Genomic DNA, 21,892 nt, shown 5'->3' on the forward strand with positions numbered 1-21,892 from the left:
CTGGAATTACAGCTCATCTTTAGACTACACACTGGAGAAAATTGATGCTTTGGAGGGGGGACTCTATGGCATTATACCTTGCTGAGGTGTCTTCACTCTCCAGGCTATGTCCCCAAATCTCCACAAGTTTCTCATCTTGGCTATGCATGACTCTGAACATGTTGCATGATTGTGCATAGCAAGCTGGTGCTAAAGCAGGAGAATTCCTTATCCTTTCAACTCCCCTAGAGGTTAGCACAGAATAGCTCCTGTCCCCTTCTGATCTTTGTAGTCTGGAGATGCGCTTTGTAGTCTGGAGGCTGGCATCCTTACAGAATATCTTGATGCTGCTGCAGAAAAGGCTTCTATTCTTGGTTTTTTTAGTCCGTTGCTTCTCTGCCTTCTTTCCATTTTCCCCTCCACTATGCAAGTCCTCCCCCCTGGAAAATTCTCTTCTGTGCTCTTGATTTCATATTTTAAAAATCCAAAACTGGTGGCCCTGAAATCCTGCTGCTGGAGCCCTATGTTTTGCCCAGATGCAAGCCTTTCCCCTCACCACCAACTTTACACTCAGGGAGGGAAAATTACAATTTACAGTGGAGTTGGGGCAGAAGAAGGTGAGGTTTGTTTGTGAGACCACATGTGTGAATCATAGAAATGAGGAAGGCCCAGGAAGGAGGAAGAAACACTGAGTCTGGGAGGAGCCAGAGAGACTTTGGGAAGAAAGGAAGGAAGGTGCTGAAGTAGAACAGAATGGGGAGGGGAGCAGCCGAGGTGGTGGGAAAAAAAATCTAGAGAACCTGCTTAAAGGGACAGGAAATTTCTTGCTCCAAATGCCCCCCCTGTGACTACAGGCTTAGGCAGGCAGATCCCAACTTTTTCCAGTGCACTGTCCCACCCCCACTAACCCCCGAGTGAACATGTGGCTCAGGATTAGAACTTCCAAACCTCCCAGTCTCAGCAAAGAAAACAATGAGCCTGACTGCATTCTCCCCTGCCCCGAGCCCCGACCAGGAAAGAGAAACGTGGGGACTAACCACTGGAGAGCTTGCATGCCACAATGGCCAGTCCCCCTCCCAACTCTTTCTGGCAGTGCCAGCAGGCTGCTTGTACACTTACCCACCCCCAGGCACTGAGTCTGTGCTCCCAGTCCCCCAGATTTAGCCACAGCAGCACCAGGGGCCGAACTGCATTCTTCCCCGTGCTCCAGCTCTGACAGCAGAGAGGAGCATGGGCAATGGCAAACCCCTCTGCCCACAGCAGAGCCTACAGGTCCCAACTTTTCCCAGTGGCAGCAGCCAGGCAAGGACCCGCCCGCACTCACCCACCTCACCAGAGCACATGGCTCTAAGATCCCAAGCCTCCCCCAGCCCCAGCTAATCTGCTGCAAGCTGACAGCCACTGGCAAGGGACCCTAACACATCCTTTTCCCCCTGGCCCCAGCCCCAATGGCAGAAGCATGGGCAAGTGGCAACCTCCCCTGCCCACTGGTGAGCCTCCTGCATGGCAGGCAAGGGCCCGCTGGCCACTTGGGGACTCACAGCAGCCCAGCCACCCACTCCAACAAGAGGCAGAGATCGCCCGACCCAACAAGAGACCAGTTTAGCCCTGCAGCTGCGAGGCTGTTTCTCACCTCAGTCTGCTCTGTGGGCTTGTCAGCTTGGGAGAGGGACATGGATGACCAGCAAACAGGTCGCCCAGCCCCAAATGAGAGCTGCTGCAAGCAGATGGAACTTAGAAGGCAGGGCAAGCCATTCCTGAGGGTGGGGGCCTCAGATCAGGGGATCCCCCGCCCCTAGCGGGGGATTAGCAAGTCTCAGTCTCATATGGAGCATACTGTAATAGTTTGATATTTATGTTACAGACACATGAATCAATGTAGGTTGTCATACCTATTTCTTCTATAACCTCAGACCCCCCAGAAAAGAAGCTCTTAATATTTTTCTCTGCTTATCTGATTCAAATGAGGAAGTTTTCGCTGCACCAATTGGGTCCTCCAGAAAGTCAGCCAAGAATCAGGCAGAAGATAAGATTGCTGAATGAAAGTTATGAAAAGGAACAGGAAGGGAATGACTTTGTCTTAAAGTGATTATATGTATGTGCAGCATCTTTACGGAAAGCCAGAATTTCTACTAACATCAGGGAATAATGGTGGCTGAGAAGGCAATCCTTCAGCTTTTCAGGCAAGCCAGTAACAGATTTAGAAGGAAGCTAATGGCTTTCCCTATATATTCTCTGTCAGTCTAACAATTGATGCCATATTAAGCTTTATTGTCTGAACTTCCTATGGTAAACAAACCTGCAGAGCTTTTTTTTTTTAAAGTATTGATTTTTAAAATGTCAATTTGGACACTAAAGCTTGAAGCTAATGTCAAAAATTTAGCTTTGAGGCAAATTACAGGCCCCTCAAGGCTGATCACCAAAAGTTTAAGCTCCTGTCTACCTAGACAAAATCAGCTCAGGTGAGACTTTGAAGTTCCGTTTTGTAGAAGTAGCTTGCCATAAGCTGCTGGTTGCTATGTGCTTTGAAGAAGCCACTGTTGTTTGCATGTGGAAGAAATCTGCACAAGTGTTTGCTTTCAGAAGGTAACTGCTTTCCAAAGTATTTTGCACATTCTCCTTGAACATACACTGAAATCACACTATAAACATGACACCATTTCCCCTAATGGTATAATAGGAAGCTCTTCAGACATTAGGCAGGAGTCTGAGAACAATGACTGTTCCATCCAAGTGCTGGGAAGCCATATTGGTTGGTTGACTCCCCCACATATATCTTGAAGTGATCTGTGGATCATTCCTTCAGACTTTACCATGGGAAATATTGGTATATCTGGTAGGGCTGGCTCCCCCACTAGGCAAACTAGGCAGTTGCCTAGCGTGCCAGCAGGGCAGGGGCGGCAAATTCGACCTTCCCCCCTCCTCCCTAGGCAAATGCCTAGTTTGCCCACTCCCTAGCATCCTTCCCCCTCCCTTCCCCACCCCACGTCGATTTCAATGCCAGGATGGGCTCTAGAGCCACGTTCCCGGCTATCCAGAGGTGCCCCCCGCTGATCAGGTGATCTGATCGGCAGGTAAATCCATGCTGCCGTGCTCCGTGTCTGTCAGGACCAGTGTCCTGAACGGGCGGCCCCACTGCCACTGACTCCTCTCCCATCCAGGAAGTGGGGAGGGGAGGAGTCAGTGGCAGCAGGGCCGGCCTTTCAAGATGCTGGTTCTGACGACACAGAGCGCAGTGGTACGGTTTTGTCTTTCAACTGGATCACCTGATCAGCGGGGGAGCGCCTTTGGACAGCTGGGAACATGGTGCTAGAGTCCGTCCTGGCATTGAAATCAATGTGGGTTGGGGACGGGAGGAAGAGGCACGGCAGGGAGGGGGAGTCGAGGGGGGCGTGGAGCCATGAGGGTGCGTGCCAGGCAGCGAGTCTGCCATGGGGTGTCGGGCCAGTAATGATACCTGGTTTGCTCATTTTGAATGGATGACTCTGAGCTGTCACTGAACATAGTGATTCTAATTTAAATTGCCTCCACTGCACTGCAGCCAACAATTATAACCAAGCAATTCTGTCTATGCCACATCAGAGCCCTCCCCTGATCTTTCCTACCTGAAGTAGGAAGGAAAAAATTAACACTCTGACTCAATTCTATGAGGTTAAAAAAAAATCCTATTTGACATCAGGAGGTGACCAGCATTCTGCCAACTGGATGCCATGTTTAGATAAAGAGCCAGGAGGAGGACTATGGTCTTCCATATAGCTGCTTCCAGAATGTGCCCCATTTGCAACCAGATGTAGTTTCCTCTGGGCCCTTCCTTCAGTGAACCACCTGCAGGAATCACCCTCATGCGCAGTCCCTTATAGGTACATATCAGGAGCAGCATTTCTGAAATGAGCATTTGAACTTGAGAGGGACATCTTGGAATTTCTAGCTGGATGATCCCCCTCCCAGGTTTTTCCAGTCTGTGATCTTTCCCAAACCTGCTTTACTGTGGTGATTTGAGAAAGATCGATATCCTATTCATGTGGATGGGAAAGTTCAGATCTTCTCAGTCCCTTTACCACTGGCACCATTTAGTCTGCCCTAGTTCCTTATGGTAACTGCCCCCACACCCATACCAGAAGGATTATTTAAAATGGTAACTGAATATCACCACAATGTTATACAGTGTTATAACAGTTTGTCCATTTCTCTACATTCCCCCCTCCCTCCCCCCTTACATGTGCACAAGAACAGGGGGCACCGTACAAATATTAAATTGCCAGTAAAAAAAAAATCCTGAAAAGGCTCTGTTGGCGCAGGTGGAGGAAAAGCTGCTTCTAGGGGACTGGAGCAAGGAAAATGCAGAGGAACCAGCCATGTGGAAGACCTGTTGCAACTGTATTGTATGAGCAAAAATGGGGAAACAATTGTGTAGAAAACACCATAGCTGGAGCAGTTGTGACTTTATTGGAGGGTATGGGGGTAATGTTACACATTGGTTCCTGGGAAATGAATGTAGGTTTAGTAGATTTGCTGCTTGAAAGCATACAGGGGACAGAACAGTACTGAAATGGTTCCATAAATAACAGAGCACACTGGCTCGCGGTTTTGGTTTTTTTTAATCAGGCATACCTCTGCTGATTATGGTGAAAATATGAAGGGCAGAGGTGTAAGAACAGAATCGCATTCTGTGTGGACAGGAAGATCCAGGGGGTGAATTATTTCACTGGATACAGTATCTACCAACATGTGGATTTTCCATTGTAATTTCCCATGCATCTTATAAAGGTAAAGGGTGCCATTGGGTTGCACTTGACTCATGGCAACCCCATGAAGTTCAGTTTCAAGTGGATTCCAAGGCAAGAGATAAGCGGAGGTAGTTTGCCATTGCCTTCCTCAGCACAGCAGTCCAAGTCTTGCTTGGTGGTCTCCTATCCAAGTACCAACCCTGAAGTATGACAGATTGTTCTGGGTTTGGGCTATTAGGGCTAGTACAAGAGCAGTATTGCTTGTTTTGCCAAACTAGTGTAAAACCAACTTACATAAGAGAAAGCACACAAACAATCTCCACGCTTTAAAACAGAGGCAACATATGTTTTATGTCAGATTGAGATTGCAAAGTGTGGCAGTCCTGCTTGCAATGAAAGGCAGTTAAAGCTTGGAAAGATTATAAATGCCTAGCAAGGCTTCATTAACTTTTATTCTATCCAGAGGCTACTAGGCATTTGTGTCTTAACTTGTTTCTGCTGAGGAAGAAGAAATACATACAGTTTTAACTTGGACAGTTGCTATAGGGCTTTCTCCTCCTAGGGCATATAAGGTTTATCACCTCATATCATGCTACTGAATGACAGTAGATTTCTATAACAATCTGTTTCATTGATAATATAATGGTCCTCTCTACCAGCAAGGTGCCAGGTGCTAAGCTTTTAATCCTTTATACATGTTTCTGTGGGTGAAAGTAGTTTCAGCTTGTCCAAAACCTGGTTCTTTAATTTAAAAAAGTGGATTCATGTCGATCTTAAAATTTCTTTATTTTTCAAGTTGATATTGAGTGCTTGTGCATCCTAATAATACCAGGAAACTGCTATATTCGTTGTGTTAATTGATATATCAGATAGAAAATGTGTGTATATATGGTATATGTGGTATATGTGTGTGTGTGTGCAGGCCTCGGATTCAGTGGGAGCTCACAGGAGCACAGCTCCTGAACCTATCTTTGGTGTATACATGAAACACTGAAAAAGAAATGCATCTGGAACTGCTTGAAAATATGCAGACACTTTAGAGGGTTCATTAAAAAAAAAATCCTACTTGGGTCAAACTCCTTCACTCTTTTAACTGCTGAAAATGGTTCATTTCCTTTGTAAGCCCTGAAGCTAAGACTAGAACATATCCATGATACGTAACTACAGTAACCTTCCCATAGTACCAAAAAGTATAGTTTGTTGGCATATGATGCAGCGACCTTTTAGAAGCTAAGCAGGTTTGATCTGATCAGTGATTGGTTGTTTGATCTGATCAGTGATTGTTTGTTATTTGTGTGTTACTCTTAGTGCTGTGATAGAAAATGCAAATGTAATGAGGCTAATGACAGATATATATGAAAATGACTCTGAATTATTTATTTATGTATTTTGGTTCGTGTTCTGCCCTTCCTCTGGAATTCAAAGTGTCATACATAGGAATCAGCAGAAAACAGCTAGTGAACTAAAGTTCATGATGAATTTTAGGAAGTTTGTGTTTTGCAAACTGAAGTCTATGCAGGTCAACTGGTAAAAACTTTCCACAAACTTTCAAGCTGTTTGTGGAGGTTTGTGAATAGATACAGACTATCTCTATTCAAACAAAATTATTACCAAACTTCAAAACAATTAAGGGTGGGTAATTCTCCAGCCTTGGAATCAGTCTTTTCAGTTTCAAACTAGTCTTGTCAGTTTCAAGATGGTTCCCCCCCCCCCTGTTTTTGTTGTGCTTCCTTTATGTTCCCTTCCCATTTTCTTTCACAGAGCTTGCAAAATCCCCCCCACTTGGATTTGTTGTGACTTTGTGCTTTCACAGCAGTCCTTTTAAGCTTGCAGTGCCTGTGGTACTGTGCTAGTCTTCCTGCACATTGTAACTAGTTGTTCTGGGCTTGCAAAATCCCCCCCCCCCAAAAAAAACCCCTTGGATTTCTTGCGACACTGTGCTTTCAGATCAGTCTGTTTAAACTTGCAGTACCACAGTTCTGCTGGGCATTCTGTACACTGAACTGGTTGTGCTGGACTTGCAACCCCCCCCCCCCCCCGGCCCCAATTTCTGTGCTAGACATCAGTCCTGTGATTCTGTGCTAGACATCAGTCCTGTTGAGCTGCCATTGCCACAATGGATTCTGCTGGGCACTCTTTGAATTCACTGGTACTGCTGAGTACTCTGTACATTGCACTCATTCTGCTAGGCTTACAAAAATGCCCCCTTCAGTTTCTACTGCAGAGATGCTCTGACTTGACATTAGTCCTGTTGGATTTGCACTGCCACAGTGGTGCTGGTTCTGCTGGGCACATTGCACTGGTTCTGCTTGGCTTGTGAAATCCCTGCCTCCCCCTTCAGTTTCCATTACAAAGATTCTCTGGGACTTTGATTGTGTTCTGCTGGGTTTCTATTGCTCTTGGGTTGGTTTTGTTTTGTTTTGGTTTTTTGCTGTTTATTTTCCTCAATTAGAAACAGTGGAGAATGGGGGCACCTTCTTTTTTTGGGGGGGGGGGACTCATAAAATCAATCCACACCAAACTTGAAAGACAAATAGAGGAGAGTCGGTCAGAAATCCCCTGCAAGTTTGGTGTCTCTAGCACTCTGGGAGGATGTTCTACTACATCATGAACCTCACTAACTGAACTAGTTCATTTAGCTCCTAAAAGTTTGTGATGGTTTGTGGTTTGTGAATCGGGCATGCCATGAACCATGAATTGAACCAACTACATTTTCCCAATTTGTGCCCATCTCTAGTCATACATTTTGTACAAAAAAATCCTACCAAACTAAACTGCAAATGACATGATTATGCTTTGCTCACATCTCTCTCTCTCTCTCTCTCTCTCTCTCTCTCTCTCTCTCTCTCTGTATGTATATGCATACATACCCACACGTATACGCACACATATACACACACATATATCTTATATATACATACATATACATGTATATACACACACACATATATTTACAAAACAGAGCTAGATTTGTACACAGCATTTATGAAACAAAAGCATGCCTCATAAGCTCATTTCTCAGCAAAAAGGAAATGCTTCAGTGGATAGATAAGGATTTGTATCAGGGAGGAGTGATTTCCTTCCTTCCTTTGCAGATTTTCTGGATGTACAAACATAGGAAAAATCCGTGTTTTAGATATGAATGCAATGTAGCATCTTTTGTAAGCGGATTCTTTGAAGAATATGTTGCATTCTGTCCTTTTTTTGTTTTGAACTTGACTATAAATATTTTATGCTTTCTCTGTGGCAGTCTAGTGTGCATATGCTATACAAATCCAATGTATTGTTTGCTCTTCTGTTTTTTATTGAATAATTTTGCTAAGAACACGAGTTGAATTGTACCCAACTTTCATACAAGGCCTGTATTTTGCTGTATTTTTGGAGAGAAGCCAGTGAATGTGATAGCCCTTGGGAGAGGGGTGTTCCTTTATTCTTTCACCCATTCAGTTCCTGTCCTAGAACTACTGAATGCACATACTTCCTGTCTTTATATGTATACACAGCATTTTTACAGTGATCATTTTTACAGTCAGAACCCTAGTGCCCCCCCCCCCTGTCCGTGGAAAAATTGCCTTTCATGAAACTGGTCCCAAAAAGGTTGGGAACCGCTTTTCTAAACTAAGTGTGAAAACAAACCTCAGAGATGCATGCTTCAAGAAAAAAAGAGTGCACAGTTCCTGTGTGCTGAAATCGCTGCTACAGAACAGTTAACTACTACAGTTAAGACTCCTTAAAACAGGGCTTTTTTGTAGCAGGGACTCCTTTGCATATTAGGCTACACCCCCCTGATGCAACCAGTCTCCCAAGAGCTTACAGTAGGCCCTGCACTAAGAGCCCTGCAAGCTCTTGGCTACATCAGGGTTGTGTGGCTTAATATGCAAAGGAGTTCCTTTGCTACAAAAAAAGCCCTGCTTTAAAATAATAATGACTGTATTCCAGAGCATTTTAAACTTGCTGGGAATTTTTTGTTCTCTGTTGAAATCTGACACCTCTACTACTAAACTTTGAAAAGGAGTGCCTTTGAGACATGGGTTACAAAAAAAGCATACAGGTTAACTGTATGGAGTGTGATTAGTAAATGATCATGCAAACACACTACCTTAATATTGACTACTTAATACATGCAGTATACTATGTGTCATTTAAAATATACCCAAATAAAAATGTATGCCAAAGTTTGGCTGATTTCAGACTTCTTTTATGCCATTTTTTTCACAGATAATTTGTACAGCTCGTAATAGTTAGAAGAGGGAGTGTCTTCAGGATACCACTAACATCCTCCCCACTTTCCCATTGTGGGACTTGCTCACAAGCCATGTCTTTGAGAGAGCAGCTGGTACTTTTAAGGCAATTTGTCATGTAGCTGGGATTGGAAATATCATTGCAGTTCCTTGATTGGGCTGATAAGTAATTTTCCATGCACATCTGCAATTTCACAGATGCTTCCTCCTTATTAGACCCTTGTTTTCTCAGCCAGTCTGATGGATTTCCTTTCAGCCGCCATCCACAGTTTTGTCTTCTGAGCTTTTTAAAAGCTTCCAATTGAAGTTTCTATCCTATTCTGTCTGTGTGCTTATAGCGATAGCACAGGCTTTGCTCTAGTTTCGTGATGATAATGCATTCATGTCCTGATCACCTTTGTTTCTCCCCACATATTTATTCCACATTATAATGCATGTAAAGATTCTTTTTAAATATTCATATAAAGAAAGAAGAAGAAGAGAATTCACTCCTCAGGTCATGACTCATCATTCACAACTTCCCAAAAAGTTTCTATCAAGACTTGGGTTTCCGGTCTTGAGCTTCTGCTCTGTCTGTCTCTATTAGCAGCTCTTCCGCAAAGAGTGTGGGTGACCAAAAATCAGTTAAAGACCCACAAAATCAGTTAAAGACCCACACGGCACTTGATCCCGAAAGATTCTACAAACCCACAAAATCAATTGCAATGCATCCCCAAAGGCGGGGAAAACAAGCAGATATATATTCTTCTGAAAGGGCAGTCAACCAGTGGAAAAGACAAACCTCCCTAGGCCAACTATCTCTCGGCTTGGCTTCGCGGACGAAGATTTAAGAAAGGTGCAGTAGTCCACGTCTGCTGCAGGCTCGCTGGTGGCTGACAAGACCAATGCGGGACAGGCAGGTCCGGCCACAGTGGCTGCAGGGAAAAGTCTGATTTAGGGTTGGTGCTGTAGCAGTGCGATTCTTCCTCAAAGGCCAACTATGGTGCACTATGGATGCCACCAGCAAGAATACCCTGAACCATGACTCTCTAAAGACTTTTACATGACACAAGTTTATATAAGGTCATAATGAGGGAAACATTTAAACATTAGATTATAATAATTATTCCTAAAGTTTTTAACTGGCTGTTTCCTTATTTGCTAACAGATTGGTGCATAGAAGTGTATTAAATAGGCTGGCCATTGAGATCCAAGTTCTTTCTTGCCCTTAAAATCTGACTACAATTTAGTTGTCATGATTCTTGCCTGATTTCATTAAAAGACCATTCACCACTCATCCATAATTCTGCCTACTCTCTCTCTTTCTGATACTGTTTCCAGAGTGAAAAATAGCCACAGTGTGTGTGGGTATGTGTGGGAAAAGTCTCCTGTTCTATAATTTCTTGATAAATTCTCTTGCTTATTGTTAAGCAAAGCATCCCCCGCCTTTTCCTGGATGAAATAATAATAGGCTATTATCTTCCACCTTTTATCCCTATAATGTGATATTTATAGTTGCTATTGCCTGCAGCGCTGTGAGTTTTAGAGGAGGAGAAAAAAACCTTCTCATTAACTGGCATGCTTTTCCTTACCAGTGTGAAAGTTTAATGTGGTTCTTTTTAATATTAAGTGTGATTAACTAGAATTTTACATCACTTACAGTAATTGCGGGTTTTCGAGGAACTGTCCCTCATGGATTATCACTGGAGATTGGAGACACTGTTCAAATACTAGAGAAATGTGATGGTAAGTGTTGACATAAACACAGAACTGTTGGGTGGGAAGGGACAGTGAGGTCATCTCACCCAATTACATTGAAGCAGGATCTTTCATAGCTAATGTTTGCTGTAGATGATCCCATTTAATAGAAAAAATTCAGCCAGGCTTCACTTTCTCCACAAGCAAAAGGCAATCAGGTCCAGAGATCTGTGGGTTACAAGGAATGTTGGTAAAAGGCATTGCATCCTGGATGCTGTGAGGAAAGGAGCCAAAGAATAGAAACATAGTAACCAGACTAAAGATATCTTTCCTGCTTGAATGAAAAATCTAATGCCTGTGAAGAAAGCAGATCTATATAACAAGCCGTGCTCTGATTTTTTTAAAAATCTATTTTGCTGCATCTATGTGAAGAGACCCACCGTGTTGGTGGACAAAATCATTATTGACCGTTGCTGATGATATCTCAGGATAACTCCAAATGCAGTATTCTAGGAACTAGTGTGGGTTTAGCAATGGCATGGGATTTTGGGATTCTTTTGTTCCAAGTATCTGATAGCTGATGCACATGTTCTGTGGTGCAACAGACCCTCTCTGCTTGCAGAACCTGTTCCACCCTACCCTCCTGGGTTTTCCCAGCACCTGAAGAGGCTCTTCTCCTTCTCTGTCCAATGCTGCTGCCACCTGACCTTTGTAGGAATTGCCCACTGGGAGGGTAAGACTTCCAGGTTCCATTCTAAGTTCTGAGGCCCTGCCTCTGTATCTCCCTCTGTCTGGAGTCTGGTTACCACAGGCACCACTTGCTGCCTTTTGCACCACGAGGGGAGTAGCCGCTTGCCACCTGACTGCCCTCTCCTTCCTCCTGATGCTTTAAAAAAATAGTGTGTCCAAGATAATGGGCATCTATGTGGCCCAGAGAACCACTACCAGGATCAAAAATCATGAAGCATTTATTAAGAAGAAAATGTTCACAAGCATACACACAGCACCATAAGAACATAAGAGAAGCCATGCTGGATCAGGCCAACGGCCCATCAAGTCCAACACTCTGTGTCACACAGTGGCAAAAAATTTTATATACACACATACACTGTGGCTAATAGCCACTGATGGACCTGTGCTCCATATATTTATCTAAACCCTTCTTGAAGGTGGCTATACTTGTGGCCGCCACCACCTCCTGTGGCAGTGAATTCCACATGTTAATCACCCTTTGGGTGAAGAAGTACTTCCTTTTATCCGTTTTAACCTTTCTGCTCAGCAATTTCATCGAATGCCCACGAGTTCTTGTATTGTGAGAAAGGGAGAAAAGTACTTCTTTCTCTACTTTCTCCATCCCATGCATTATCTTGTAAACCTCTATCATGTCACCCCGCAGTCGACGTTTCTCCAAGCTAAAGAGTCCCAAGCGTTTCAACCTTTCTTCATAGGGAAAGTGCTCCAGCCCTTTAATCATTCTAGTTGCCCTTCTCTGGACTTTCTCCAATGCTATAATATCCTTTTTGAGGTGCGGCGACCAGAACTGCACACAGTACTCCAAATGAGACCGCACCATCGATTTATACAGGGGCATTATGATACTGGCTGATTTGTTTTCCATTCCCTTCCTAATAATTCCCAGCATGGCATTGGCCTTTTTTATTGCAGACGCACACTGTCTTGACATTTTCAGTGAGTTATCTACCACGACCCCAAGATCTCTCTCTTGGTCAGTCTCTGCCAGTTCACAACCCATCAACTTGTATTTGTAGCTGGGATTCTTAGCCCCAATGTGCATTACTTTGCACTTGGCCACATTGAACCGCATCTGCCACGTTGACGCCCACTCACCCAGCCTCAACAGATCTCTTTGGAGTTCCTCACAATCCTCTCTGGTTCTCACAACCCTGAACAATTTAGTGTCATCCGCAAACTTGGCCACTTCACTGCTCACTCCCAACTCCAGCTTGAGTGCGGGATTCAAAAGAAAATGTTAAAACACAATTCCTTTGTCCTTCCCTCTAGACATGCCCTATCAGTTGTTAAATAAAAATATATAGAGATTAGGAAGTCACAGATCTTTGTTGTTGTTCAGTCGCACAGTCGAGTCCGACTCTTTGCGACCCATTGGACAAAGTCACGCCAGGCCTTCCTGTCTTCCACCATCCTCTGAAGTCTGCTCAAATTCGTGTTTGTTACATCAGTAATGCTGTCCAGCCATCTCATCTTTTGCCGTCCTCTTCTTCTTTTGCCTTCTGTCTTTCCCAGCATCAGGATCTTCTCCAGTGAGTGCTCCCTTCTCATTTGGTGGCCAAAGTATTTGAGCTTTACAAGATCTTTACAAGTGTTCAAATACCTTCAAGCCTCCTTCCAGTATGCAGGCCAGCACATGGTAGTGGCTGTCTCCTCCAGATTTCAGTTAAGAACTCTGTCTGCTTCAGTGGAATTTGTACCAAAAAGAAGTTCCTTCTTGCTCCCAGGGCTATTATCATCTCTCTTTCCCCACCCATTAACCAGGTCAGGCTGGGTCAAATAAGCTTTTTCTGAAGACTCCAGAAGATTCTTCCTGAAGTCCTTCTAGGACTTAATACCCCCAAATCTCTGTTCGCTGCTTAGTGGGGGGAGAGTTTGACCACCCCATTGTCTAGATGCATTTGCATGAAGATGGGCTGAGTCTGGAAAGCAGTTGACCTGACTTCCCCTTTTCCTGCCTGCTCTCTGCCCAGAGAGAAAAGAAATTCAGAGTGAAGGTTTTGCTCATTTCAAACTTCCAATGAAGAAATGCATTTCTTCATACCATCTTACAGGTTTCAGGTGCTCATTGTATACCAAAATTCATTAACATATGTCCCATGAAGCAGAAATTCTGTGCGTGTTTGGGTGGGGGTGGGGAGACAGCAATTGTGAATACTGATGTGTATGGTGGTGGGACTGCTGTGCTACTTTTTGTTACTACAGACTGTGTGTGAGAGAAAACAATATATTGCTTCAAAAGTTAAATGCAGTTTTATGCCTTTATTATTATTTCTCTGCAGGCTGGTATAGAGGATTTTCCTTAAAGAACCCAAATCTCAAGGTAGAGACAACATCCCATTTATAAATCCGGGGGGGGGGGGGGGGATGAAAATGCATGTAAATTCATTTTGTAACATTCTTATGAAATGCTATAGATAGCATATATTTCCTGTGACAGCTCAGTATATTATGTAGCTAACATAACTATAATTTTTTTAAAAAATACGTTTTTGCAAAAAGGAGTGAAACTGAGACCTGTGATAGACTGCCTTTGGTGTCACTAGAAAAAGAATGTGGAGGAAGGACAAGCAAAGGATCTGTCCGACATGCACAAATTTGTGGAATTAGAGCCTATAGATCACTCATTGGGAATTATTTCATTCTGGATCGGTGCTTGGGCCATCACCTCATGTTGTGGTACATGAGTGTGCAAAGTAAGAAGGACGGCTTGGTGTCATTTTTCTGAAGAGCCAAGGGAACATAAGGTAGAATATGACTAGCACTAGGGGAATTGGATTTCTCAAAGGCTGAGGAAACCAGCTTCAATAACCCAGGTTGCTGCAGCAACCACCTGGAAGATGTTTATAAAGCTACAAGATGCTTATAAGGCTAGAAGATGCCAGCCCAGCCAGCACTGTCATCTGTGCTAGGAACTGGAATAAAAACTGCCATCCCTATGAGATATCATGATGTGAGATGGCTAGGTGGGGCAATATGTGATGTCATGGTACTCTGAGTGCTATTGAGTTGTCTATTTTAAAACGTTTTTATTGTATTTTAATGTTTTATTATATGTTGTACTCCTCCCTGAGCCCTACAGGGAATGGGCAAATAGAAATTTACTAAAATAAATAAATAATGCTATCAGCAGCAGAAAAGGCCTGAGAGAGACTGGTTCCCTATTCTTCTCAGGAGCAGGTTAGCTTTTGAATAACAACTGAGAGTACACTAGCCTCAGCTCTTGGACACTCACCTGGGTTCTCATAATCAGATAGGCATTGTGAATTCTGCGTGGGGACTTAATTCCTAGATATACATGGGCTGATTTTAATCAGGACTGCAGCATGTGGGGTGAGGGTCCTTAAGCCTCTCACCTGCACCATTGGAGAATCCACATGTACTTATAGGCTACTGATAGGTTTCCTCAAAAGAGCAAATAGCAGGGGAAGTGGGGAGAAAGCTTAAGTCCTGATTTCAATCAGGCCCACATGTGTCTGGAAATGGAGCTCTCAGCACAGAAGTTGCAATGAACAAGTCATCCTGTGGACTCGGGGAGAACATGAGGAAAATATATCAATTTTTCGCACTAGACCTTTAATCCTGGTTTAGTCCTGTCCCCAAGCTGACATTTTAAAACCACAGAATCATAAAGTGATAACAGACGGCAGTTTGGGGCAGATGGGAGAAGAAGAAGAAGAAGAAGATGATATTGGATTTACATCCCGCCCTTCACTCCGAAGAGTCTCAGAGCGGCTCACAATCTCCTTTACCTTCCTCCCCCACAATAGTCACCCTGTGAGGTGGGTGGGGCTGGAGAGGGCTCTCACAGCAGCTGCCCTTTGAAGGACAACCTCTGCCAGAGCTATGGCTGACCCAAGGCCATGCTAGCAGGTGCAAGTGGAGGAGTGGGGAATCAAACCTGGTTCTCCCAGATAAGAATCCGCACACTTAACCACTACACCAAAGTGGCTCTAAACCACTAACCACTACACCAAACTGGCTCTCCAATTTTTAGTCAATTGCCTGGAAGTAGATCCAGCTGAAATTAAATTGGTAAACTGGGTCTGAAGGCTAGCAGCTCCTGTGACAGCTCTCTGGTGTGATCATTATCAGTGCGGGGTGAGGGGGCAGCAGCAGCAGCAGCAGGATGAGCCACGGAAAGAAGAAGAAGACTGCAGATTTATACCCCGCCCTTCTCTCTGAATCAGAAACTCAGAACAGCTTACAATCTCCTATATCTTCTGCCTCCACAACAGACACCCTGTGAGGTGGGTGGGGCTGAGAGAGCTCTCACAGCAACTGCCCTTTCAAGGACAACTCCTGCAATAGCTATGGCTGACCCAAGGCCATTCCAGCAGCTGCAAGTGGAGGAGTGGGGAATCAAACCCAGTTCTCCAATATAAGAGTCCGCACACATAACCACTACACCATCCTGGATCGCATGGGATGGAAGGGAGGAGGAGGCGATGGCAGCAGTGGCCACAGCCGCTCTTTCCACAGCTCATCCTTCCCACTGCTGCTGCCCCTTCACCCTGCACTGATAGCGATCACACCAGAGGGCTGTCATAGGAGCCGTTAGCTTCCTGGCTGCTTCACCGCCCCTTCCTAGGCATTGCAATGGTGAGGACAAGAGGGAGGTGGAGGCTGGGGAGCCAGGGAAGGACCCCTGCAGCCCTCAAGCCATGAGCGGGGTGGGGGGCAGGGCAATTCAGCCACTTCATTCTTTTTTTCTCCCTGATATGTTGAATGCTCATGCACTCAAGCACTCCAGGCAGGTTTTCAGGGAAAAAAAAAAGGTGGAAGCAACTTTGGGCAGCTTGGCAGTTTCAATTTCCAAGCCACCTTGCTTGGCAGTTTCACATTCCAAGCCTTTCCACTTCCAGATGCAGCCCTGGTGACTGGCTGTTGGCTCAGAAATTTTTGAGCTGACCTGCGGAGGCCAGAGGCTGGGATGAGGATAGGTGGCAGATGTTTGCATGTGGAGAGATTTTTTCTGTTGATTTCAGAGCCATCTCTGAGTCGGCCCATAGGGCTGGTCTGTAATCACCCACAGAGTTGCTTTCTCTGATTCCAGTGTAGAATGTCAGTTTGGGGCCAGGGCTAAATCAGGATTAAAGGTCTAGTGCGAAATTGGTCATAATGTTTAGTTAAATCATAAAGATCTGGTTTAACAAGCTGGTGGATAAGGTAGAGGAGATGAGAGGGAGATTTAGAATTAAAAATGTAGGTTTGCTCTTTGTTTGGTCTTCTCTGGATTTTGTGATAAACACACAAAGTTTTTGAAATGGTAATCCAATACTGACACTCATTTGCAACCAGACTTGTGGATTTGTTTCTCAGACTTCAACCTCCAGTTTCGTTGGAATTGTCATGAGTGAGATTTCATCTCCAGTGATTTCCCAGACTTTTTTAATGTCCCTTTTCTGATTAGCTGAAAGCATGAATGTTATACTGTAGTATTTGTTGTCACCAGGGGTTTTTTTTGTAGAAAAAGTCCAGCAGGAACTCATTTGCATTTTAGGCCATACCCCCCTGACATCAAGCCAGCCGGAACTGCATTCCTGTGCATTCCTGCTTTTTAAAAAATAAGTAAATAAACCCTGGTTGTTGCCAATCATATTTACTGAATCTGTGAAATGTCTTGTACAGCTTGTCGTTGGGAAGAATACAGTTTTTGTAAAGCTCTTCTATAATATAAGCACAGCTTTTTCTTTTAATAATTTGTTTATGCCAGGCTTCCTATCTGTTCTTGCTAGTGTGTTAACTTATGCTTGCATTTATTATCTATTTCTGTTTTTTTTTTCAGGGTATCTTCCCATCTAACTATATTCACTTGAAAAATGCATGTGTTAAGAACAAAGGGTAGGTGGAAATTTTGGCTTAAAAAGTTTAGCAAAGGCTGGAGAGCTTTTGGAAAAGTGAAGGTTGCTGAGAGAGCCCTATTTGAGATGGATAAGAATGTTAAAATGCCAAAGAGTCTCTGAATCCTTAAAGACACAACGGAAGGGTGGGATGTGCCCTGTGGGCTTGTGTACTCCTTCCCATTTCTTCTTCCTCCCAACTTCCCTCTCACTTGCATTTTCTTTCTGTCTCCAGTTGATTGATGAGACTACCTGTGGTGCCATACTATATCTAAAACATTCTTCCCTTTCTTTGCTGGCCATGATTTTCAAGTGTAGTTTGAACTCACCATGGTTAGAGCCAATAAAATTATGCAATAGTTAACAAGGGAGGTGGAATTTGCATACAAGGAAGGGAAAACAATATATAAGCCTTCTGTTTTCTATCTGTGGTTAGAAAATTAGATAGCATGTGTCCAAACTGGGGCCATGATCCACAAATGATAGTGTTCACCATCCCAGAGGACTTCTATGGGTTTTTTCTACACCAGACTAGTACAGCAGTTTTTTGGGAATGAAGCTGTTGCTGGCTTAAATCACTGAATAGCCTGCAACTTTGAGACAACCTATCTCAAAAAGGTTGCTTGTATGTAACTAAAATTCGTAGCCTTGTTTCTCCTTCCCCCCCAACAAAAAACTCATCATATTTTTAGAATAGTAATGTCAAGCAAGCTGAATGCTTGTTCTTCCAGTACAACAACTGATTTTGATAGAAACTCTGAGGCTGAGCACCTTGGTCTGCCTTTGTTATTCCGAAAGGCTAACGTTTCCAAAGCTGATGGCAGTTTCATATAGCAGGGGTGGCCAACGGTAGCTCTCCAGATGTTTTTTGTCTACAACTCCCATCAGCCCCAGCCAGCTTGGCCAGTGGCTGGGGCTGATGGGAGTTGTAGGCAAAAAAACCTCTGGAGAGCTACTGTTGGCCACCCTTGCCATATAGCATCATCAACTCTAGTTTTTGTATGCTTCCTTTTAATGCTACTTAAAAATAAAATGGCACGATAGTTTAGTACTTTCTTTAAAAAAAAAATTCTGATTTCAACAGGCAATTTGAAATGGTTGTCCCAACAGAAGACTCTGTTATCACAGAGATGACATCAACTTTAAGAGACTGGGGGACAATGTGGAAACAACTTTATGTGGTAAGAATGCTCTAGGACCCAGTTTAGAAAGTATCTATTGCATTTGATAAAACAACAAAATGTTATTTTAAAATTAGGTATTCTACTAATAAAGACAGTTACTTAGTAATGTACGCTAAAAGATCTGCTTCTGGATGTGTCACTTTTCTACTCCTTTTCTTTTCAATATCAGCATTTATGAGTTTGGTTTAAGTAGGTGGGGCATCTCTTCACTTTTTAAAATAGAGATGGCAGACTGTAAAGCTAAACACCTGTAACCTTTGTCACAGCCAGGATGTATGCATTGCCTGCCAGTAATGTAGAACTCATTTTGCCCACACGATTTGTTATCCAGAAGGGAAGCTGCTCATGGGAGTCAGGGTTAAAGTGTATATCGGAACAAAAAATAAAGCACAGCTTTTCTGTTTCACCAATAAACAAGAGCAGAAAGAAGTTTGAAATCTCAGTCAACTGGATTAAATTTAGATGAGAACAGAATGGGACGATTGTCTAGCATAAGTATGGTAAACTGACTTCTTTAAAAGTGGCTTGCATCTTTGATCTGAGATAAACCTTCAAGCAGATGTTTTTTGCAAAATGCGCAGAAGTAGCAGACGTTATAAAGAATTCAGAGTGCTAAAATAGTACTTGCCGGTCAGTGTAGATTTTAGTAACATAAAACATGTACTGTAAGAAGGTTAATTCCCTATCCATAAATGTGCCAACTCCTTGGGCAATAGATCGGTATTGAAGCCAGTTGTTGTACTGAATGGCTATGCACCACTTGCCCGCTGATAACAGCAGTGTGGTGGCAAGCACCTGGATCTCCTATGCTCACCATTGTATAAACAGACAGCTATGGTAACTTCTGTTTCCTCTCCTCCTTTACCAAGTTGGTCTCTTGAGCCTGCCCCCCACCTCTGGCCAACTCTTGAGTGGAATCGGTTGAAAAGCTGTATGGGTGGTGGGTGCTTGTATTATTTTGTATAACTAGTGGTCTTAAATTTGAGCAAAAAGTAGACAGATTATCACATCTGATACAATATTACAGAGATTTAGTTGTTTGTTTGCTTTAAAAGAGTCTGGCAGTTTTAATTCAACGTAGATACTATAATCCTCAAATTACCTATATCCTGTTTCCCAACACAGTCTGTCCTCTTGGTAACTGAGGAGGCAAATGGGAGAGGAGGCAGGCAGGGCAGAGTCCTTACTAAGGGCAGGGATGACCTTGCAGGAAAAAATGTACTCAGCTTAATGACTTTTTAGCCTAAGCATTTGGTTATGCATTTGACAGAGAAATGAAGGGGATCTTTTTCATCGACTATGGCACATAATGAATGAAATCCTAGACCTGCGACGCCAGGTACTAGTGGGCCATCTTACCCATGATAGGATGAAGGATGTCAAACGGCACATCACAGCTCGCTTGGACTGGGGCAATGAGTGAGTAAGAGATGATTTGTTAAAGCACTTATATCTCATTGCAATTACTTTGTTTATGCTAAAAAGGAAATTAACTTTTCCTGGTGATAGGCTTCTTCAGGCAAATAGCTTCTGATAGGATGACATTTTTTCTCAAAGGAAGGCCTAATGAGGCCTTATTATCAACTAGTATCACCTACAACTTTGACTCCTTTGTAATATGGGAGCTCTTGTTTGATAGACAACGTTGTGTAGTGGTAAGAGTGGTGGACTCTGGAGAACCAAGTTTGATTCCCCACTCCTCCACATGAACCTAGCTGGGTGACCCTGGGTCAGTCACAGTTCTCTCAGAGCTCTCTCAGTCCCATTTATCTCACAGGGTGTCTGTTGTGGAGAGAGGAAGGGAAGGTGATTGTAAGCCACTTTGAGATTCATTTGGGTACTGAAAGGCAGGGTATAAAAACCAACTCTTCTTGCCCACTGAAGTGTCTAATGCCACTGGGGACTGTGTATGAATATTCCAGCCATGTGCTTGTAGCCATGTTCCTTTCCTACATGAGTGATGATGTACTGGAGGGCAGCAGTCAGTTACAAAATACCTGCACGATACATTACAGATGTGTAGCTTGAAGTGTACAAATGTTCCTCAGCAGAACTGGATTGCACCAATGGAATGGAGTCCAGCACTACTGGATAAATTTAAAGTGGCTTTTTGTGGTGGTGATTTAGAAAGGCTTATTACATCTCTATTGGGAATTTTAATTACCAAGATTAATCTCATCAGATCTCACATCCTCACTCACATGGCATCTTGTAAGGTTCTTGCACTAAGATTTTGTTTCGTTCTGCCATGAGCACAGCAAGAGTGCTTTCTACCCAATCCATTCTGAAGAGCACCTAAAAACTAGTGGGGGAAGCCCTAACATACAAGCAAAAAGCATTTGAACGCATGTGTTTGTTCATCTGAATATTTATTTAGAAACGTTGGTTAAATGAAGTGTCATGTTAGAATTTTTAGAGCGAACAAGAATTTTTTTTCTTCCTGTGTTTGAGTTTGCGAAACTTGAGCTGTATCAAAGCATTTCGCTTTTCTGTTACTAAATGCATAAAATGTCATCTCTTCTACAAATAAAAAATTCATAGAGCAAGGTGTTGATGTTGAATGGGATCTGAATGTTGCCAGGTAAGGATCCTGCTGATTTTGACAGTACCTTGCAGAGTTTGAAAAGACAGCCAGCTCATCCCTATTCTAGACAGTCTGCATGACAGAGAAATGAACCCACTGGGCTTTTTGCATCCCAGTATTACTACAGAGAAAGGCAGTGTAGCTTAGAGCACGTCAGCCTGTGCATTCTAATTTGAAGCTCCATCAACTTCATTGGAAGCCTGTGAGTTCTAGTATTTGGGGAAAGTTAACTGTTAACTCTTTCCACCCCTTGCATAATTTTATAAACCTTTATCATGTCCTGTCTTCGTTGTCTCTTTTCTAAACTGCAAAGTCACAGACTCTTCAGCTTTACCTGATAGGAAAGTTACTCCAACCTTCTAATAATTGTTGTTGTTCTCTTCTGTACTTTTTTGAACGCTGAGTTCTTTTTGAGATTTGGTAGCCAGAACTGAGGCCACACAATAGGTCTGTACAGGGGTATTATAATAATGATCATTTTATTTTCAGTCCCTTTCCTCTGTACTATGACCCCAAGATCTTGCTGTCTCAGTCTCACCAAGTTTCAAACCCATCTGCCTTCACTCCCTGAGTTGTGCCATGGCAGTGAAACTTGATGAGTTAAGGGAAGGCATTCAAAATGCCCTCCCTTCACTCACTGAGGTGTGCTGCAGCAGCAGTGTGTGCATCATTCAGCAAATGAATGGAGGGCATTTACGAACCTAACGAACCACGACCTGGTCCATTAAACAGGAAAGTCCATGGAAGTTTGTGGGTCATAAACCCCACAAACAATGAACCTCCACAGACCTCAGTTTTTTCAGTCTGTGCCCACCCCTAGTATTGGTCCATAAACCAATCATTGTATGACCCCACTGCTTACTTCATCCCTCCCATATCCTCCTTTATTTCTCATTTTTATTATTAT

The 21,892-nt window shown here is 43.4% G+C and overlaps 1 protein-coding gene across 8 annotated transcripts in view; it reads left to right on the forward strand.

Annotated features, from left to right (window-relative positions):
* The window catches only part of DOCK4 (dedicator of cytokinesis 4), a 434,871-nt gene that overhangs the window by 146,973 nt on the left and 266,006 nt on the right, over positions 1-21,892 (forward strand). For all 8 annotated transcript variants that reach the window (XM_060244887.1, XM_060244888.1, XM_060244891.1 and 5 more), the window contains exons 2-6: positions 10,589-10,672; positions 13,657-13,697; positions 17,163-17,218; positions 18,302-18,398; positions 19,672-19,820. In XM_060244887.1, the coding sequence (XP_060100870.1) occupies positions 10,589-10,672; positions 13,657-13,697; positions 17,163-17,218; positions 18,302-18,398; positions 19,672-19,820 (427 nt within the window). The remainder of the gene's footprint in view (positions 1-10,588; positions 10,673-13,656; positions 13,698-17,162; positions 17,219-18,301; positions 18,399-19,671; positions 19,821-21,892) is intronic.

The sequence above is a fragment of the Heteronotia binoei genome, chromosome 8 (assembly GCF_032191835.1).
Source record: "Heteronotia binoei isolate CCM8104 ecotype False Entrance Well chromosome 8, APGP_CSIRO_Hbin_v1, whole genome shotgun sequence".
Lineage (NCBI taxonomy): Eukaryota > Metazoa > Chordata > Lepidosauria > Squamata > Gekkonidae > Heteronotia > Heteronotia binoei.